Genomic DNA, 5,558 nt, shown 5'->3' with positions numbered 1-5,558 from the left:
ATGTGCTCACAGATACAGCAGATCAGCCCCCTCCATTTTTAGGGCTGAATCTCCCAGACCAATTCTGCGCCCCTGTGCAACTCCAGTGACCCATGTACCTCATCTGAGACACGATCCAAAACTTTCGTTAGAATTATAGAACAGTTTGGGTTGGAAGGGACCTTCAGAGCTCATCCAGTGCCACCCCTGCCATGGGCAGGGACATCTGCACCAGCTCAGGTTGCTCAGAGCCCCGTCCAGCCTGGCCTGGGGTGTCTCCAGGGATGGTTCATCCACCACCTCTCTGGCCAACCTGGGCCAGGCTCTCACCACCCTCAGTGTAAAATGTTTCTTCCTCATGTTCAGTCTGAATCCCCCCTCCTCTAGTTTAAAACCATCACCTCTTGTCCTATCACCCCCAGGCCCTGCTAAAAAGTTTGTCAGATAATAATAATTAAACCCACTTATTAAGAGGGGTCCAATGAAGAAATCACCTCTGCCCCACACAGCTTACTAGCACCTATGGGAAGGCATCTGTTGTCCTTAATGATCACAGAAGTCACAGAATCCCAGAATGTCAGGGATCGGAAGGGACCTCGAAAGCTCATCCAGCCCAATCCCCCCGCCGGAGCAGGAACACCCAGATGAGGTTACACAGGAAGGTGTCCAGGCGGGTTGGAATGTCTGCAGAGAAGGAGACTCCACAGCCTCCCTGGGCACCCTGGGCCGGGCTCTGGCACCCTCACCGTGAAGAAGTTTCTTCTCAAATATAAATGGAACCTCCTGTGTTCCAGTTTGTACCCATTGCCCCATGTCCTATCATTGGTTGTCACTGAGAAGAGCCTGGCTCCATCCTCCTGACACCCACCCTTTACATATTTATAAACATTAATGAGGTCACCCCTCAGTCTCCTCCAAGCTAAAGAGCCCCAGCTCCCTCAGCCTTTCCTCATAAAGGAGATGCTCTTACCAGGTACCGATTGCTTTCCGTTTTGGGTAGCGTATCACCAAACTTGCTTTCTCCTTGCACGGCTCTGCTGCAGATGAAGACCCGTCGCGGACCGGCGCTTTGCCCGCTCTGAGCAGCACCGTGGGGCCCGGGCCGCGCCGGGTCGGGCCCACACGGGTCCCGCCGGTGCGGGGGTCCCGCGGTGGCTCCGGGACCCGCGGCCCCGCGCCCACGTGCCGCCACACCCGCGCACCCCGCGCGCGCCCCCCCGTCGCGGCCGCCGCGCCCCGCCCCTCAGCCAATGAGCGGGAGGGGGCGCTGCCCAGCGGCCAATAGCAGCGCGGCGGCCGCCTCCCCGCTCCCCTCCCGCCACCGCCCCCTATTTGAGGCGCGCCGCGCGGCCGCGCGCTCGCAGAGGCGGGAGCGGCGGGAGCGGCAGCGGCGGGGCGGCCGCGCTGCGGCGGGTTCGGGCGGCGCAGCCCCGCACCGCGCTCGGCGGAACGGGCGCTCCCCCATGGAGGCTTTCCCCGGCGGCAAGCTGGAGCAGCACCGGCACCTCCCGCCCGTGGAGTGCCTGCCGGGTGCCCGCTACGGCGGCCGGAGCCACAGCGCCTGCGGGAACGTCTTCAACTCCTGGAACGACTACCTGGGGCTGGCCACGCTCATCACCAAGGCCGTGCGCCCCGGCAAGGGCTTCGGCGCCGAGCCCCCCTCGGTGGTGGTGGCGGCGGCCGTGCCGCCGGCCGAGGAGGAGGAGGAGGAGGAAGAGGAGGAGGAGGAGGCGGCGGGGCCGTACTTCGAGGGCGCGCTGGACTTGCACGACCTGGACCTGTGCGGGCATCACCACCACCACCACCACGGCGAGGAGCTGCTGGAGGAGCGCTTCGCCGACTTCAGCCCGTTCCCCGGGCGCGGCGGCCCCGCCGCTGTGGTGTTGGACTGCTCGGGGGAGCACCCGGGCCGGGAGGGCTCGGCCCACGCGTGGGGCGGGCTGGTGGTGGCGGGGCGGCTGCCGACCCACCCGCGGGCCGCGTCCCGGCTGCTCAAACCCGAGCTGCAGGTCTGCGTCTTCTGCCGGAACAACAAGGAGGCCGTGGCCCTCTACACCACCCACATCCTCAAGGGACCCGACGGCCGCGTCCTCTGCCCGGTGCTGCGGCGCTACACCTGCCCCCTCTGCGGCGCCAGCGGCGACAATGCCCACACCATCAAGTACTGTCCCCTCTCCAAAATGCAGGCGGCCAAACAGCTCAAACACGCCCGGACCGCCCTGGGGAGGAAGGGCCGTTAAGCGCCGGGGGCGGCCCCGGCCCCCTCCCGTCTGGTTCCTTTGGGGTTTTTTGTCTTTTAGAGCGGATGGCGGGTTCGTTCTTTTCCCACATTAATATATTAAAGGCGGAGACTGGCGAGCGGGAGCGCCGGGCCGGTGTTGGTGCCGGCGATGGTGCGCGGAGCCCAGCGCCGGGCCGCGGGAATTGCGCAGCTTAGATGCACTGTATTTGTTTATTGTAAGAAATATATATATATATATGTGATTTTTACGGAAGCGGATTTACGGCGAGATTTAACTGGGACGGGGGGGTTAAAGCAAGCACGGGGGCGGGGGTCCCCGGGCGCCCGCAGCCGGGCAGCACCGTCCCCTGCCGCCCCCCCGGACCCGGCTCTGTCTCCCCCCGGGGGGTGAAGCGGCGGCCGCAGCCGCTCGGTGCCGTCGGGGGGTCCGGCGGAGCTATTGAGCCCGGGGCTGCACCGCGGGGGCCGGGCGGGACAGCGATCGTTTCACCTGTTCCTAGCAGGGTGTTTAATTAGAGTGCGACACGCCGCGTTTCGGGTTTCAAAGTAAACATCCGAGCGATTTTCTTCGCTGGTCTTAAAACCGGGAAGTAAATCGTGATCAAACCTGCCCTCACTGGGTAATTAGCACCTGTTCCCTGAAAGCGCAGCGTCCTTCCAGGCGCAGAGAGCGATGCCCACGGTCACCCTCGAACTGTTCCATACTGAGCATGGGTGCTCTTGCAGGTCCCCGTGTCTGATACATGGCTTTAGGGAAGGTCTGAGAGGAGAACCTGTCAAAAGTGCTTGCTTGAAAACATAATGACTCTGGGCAGAGGTGCAAACGAGGCCTCTCTGCTGAAGGGAAGGCAGTAAGTATGGCAGAGAATAAGCTTTGGCGCAGCTTTGTGTTTGTGCTGGAGAATGGGGAGGTGATGGGAACCTTTGGAGAGAAAACACCGGGACACACAAGAAAGCTGTGGCCATAGGAGAACGGTGGAAGGGGAGGTTGCGTGTTTTCAAGAGTTGAGAGAATGCGGCTTTAACTCATTGCAAGCTGGGGGGGATCTACCCATGTGGTTAACAAACACTACATAGACTATACAAAATGTAAGATTAATGCTGGAGACCTGGAGCCCCGGTGATGGCAGTTCCTTGATACAGAGTATCAGACAGAGCTACGCTGCTTCTGATCCTCAAGAGATCGGAAATTGCTTTTATTGTGACCTGGAGGCAGGACAAGGAGCAGCAGCAGGTCTGGAGTTGGTTTAGGAGCCCTCCGGAGCCAAAGGCAGGTGCCCAAGTTCTCAGCACCGTTGGGGTTATGCTGTAGATGGCTTCACCAACACCTGGGACGTGGTGGGGTCCTTGGGCTGCCAAAAGCAGGGAGGTGGGGAGAGCCTTGTGCAGGAGATGGGTCCTGACAGCAACTGGGAGCTGGGACAGTGAGGTGTGATGTGCATTTGTGTGGAATCCTTTTGATAATCTGCTCAGGTGGGGTGGGAGAGCGGGACAGTCGGGAGCCAAAACGTGCAGGGTGGGCTGGGGTGGAGGGCTCAGGGTTCATTATCGATCGCTGCTGTTGTGTCAGGGCTGCAGTGATTAGGAGGGAGGAACTGGTTTTGTGTGGAAGTGTAAAATCTTCATCAAATGACTACAAAGATGATGTCAGGTGTATTTACCAAATGTCATGGGGCTTGAATTAAATAACACTTGATGGTGGCGGCCACTGCCCTCCTCCCGCTCAGTGTCAGTTGAATATTCTCAGTCCGTGGGGCACCTACAGCTGTTAGAAGCGGTGGGTTTTGTGATACCTGCTCCACGTAGGTTCAATCCGTATCCACCACACATTAGAACCAAGCTCAAGTGTGATGCTATGGGAAGAGTTTTCTTCTGTGCTTTTGTTACCTCCTGGTGGGAAGTTTGAAGATCGGTATGCGCATTTTAATGCAGTTGACTGTTACTGGACACAAAAGCAAGAAAGCTCTAAGAAAAACCTTTCTGGGGTGTTTTCTGAGGGGCGGATCTGGCCGGGCTGGATCTGAGGTGCTTCTCGCAGTGTCTGTGATGTGCCCACCCCTCTTGTCAGGTCTGTACATTAAGCTGCTTTGCAGCAACAGCCCTACAGCAATGTCTGGAAATTCAGCAAGACCCCAGAAGATCCCCCGCCCCAGCCAGCGCCTGTTCCTTCCCTCTGCCTGTTTGGGAGGAAAACTGTGGGATCGGGGTGTCTGCTGCTGCCTGTCGCTCCGGTTCTGCTCCTGTCCTGCGCTCGTACTTGCCGGGAAAGGCGGAGAGCTGCCTGGCACAGCCACGACACAAAATCAGGCATCTGGTGGAAGTCTTAACAGGTAATAACAGGTAAGGTGGTGGAGTCACAGCTTCAAAAGTGCAGTTATGGGGTTGGGGAACCCCCAAACTATTCCAGAGAGGAGATGAGAAGAGGTAGAACCGAGAGCAAGGCTGTTCTGTTACTCTACATGATCATTCAAAGCACAAATTGCCCTTTGAAGTTTTGCATGTCACTCTCTTATAAAGAATTGAACATCTTAAGACTTTTAAGTAAACGGCTATTTCCTGTGCAGCAGCACACTCCTTGTGGACTGAGTAAGCAGAAACATGCTTGTTCTTCATCACTCTGAAAAGCTTATAGATAGTGCTTATAGTTTTGATTCCTTAAGTACTGAAAACTATTTACATTAGTAACTTAAATCCTGGGAACAGCAAAAGGTTAATCTGAAAGCAGCCTAGGTTGGAAGCTGTTCCATGTTCCACAGCAGAGATGCAAGAAAAGGCTGATACTATTTCATTTATTCTACAGGCATCTGCAAGTCAAAAGGTTTATGGCCACTGGTTTAAACCAAACATTTTATCTTCAGAGAATCAACTTTATTACAGTGAAATGTTCTTAAGCATGTAAGTGATGGAATCTTTTCCATAGTGCTATTTTGGTAAGAGGAATGAACAGAGTTTTGAATGCCCTGTGATCATCCTCCATTACTCCAAGTTACTTCTAATTCAAAACCATTTTCAGATGCACAGATAACTTGATCCAGCTGAAGTCAGGTAAGTCTGTACCCATCTTCAGTGACAGTCCGCTCTGGACAGTTTGCTCTCAGTGCTGACCAGAGTGCCTCAGGCAGCTGCCGTGGGACTCAACCATGATGGCTGTACAATGTCTGTCCTTCCCATAGATGTGCCAGTTTGACCCACCCAACATATAGGTTAATATATACTGAAGATAGTCTGCTGACACTCACGCAGGGAGGAGGATGATTTCTTCTCAAATGCCCAGTCTGGGCAAAGGCGAAGAGCAATATGTGAAATCTTCAAATGTGGAAAAAGATGTAGCAAAGCC

The 5,558-nt window shown here is 56.4% G+C and overlaps 1 protein-coding gene across 1 annotated transcript; it reads left to right on the top strand.

Moving 5' to 3' along the window:
- Window positions 1-1,360: 1,360 nt before the first annotated feature.
- On the top strand, window positions 1,361-2,418 carry NANOS1 (nanos C2HC-type zinc finger 1). Its single transcript, XM_065639335.1, has one exon. The coding sequence runs from the start codon at window positions 1,443-1,445 to the stop codon at window positions 2,217-2,219; it is 777 nt and encodes a 258-aa protein (XP_065495407.1). The 5' UTR covers window positions 1,361-1,442; the 3' UTR covers window positions 2,220-2,418.
- The last annotated feature ends 3,140 nt before the right edge of the window (window positions 2,419-5,558 follow it).

Source organism: Caloenas nicobarica, chromosome 7 (genome assembly GCF_036013445.1).
Source record: "Caloenas nicobarica isolate bCalNic1 chromosome 7, bCalNic1.hap1, whole genome shotgun sequence".
NCBI classification, from domain to species: domain Eukaryota; kingdom Metazoa; phylum Chordata; class Aves; order Columbiformes; family Columbidae; genus Caloenas; species Caloenas nicobarica.
This window is presented reverse-complemented; position numbering and strand designations above follow the sequence as displayed.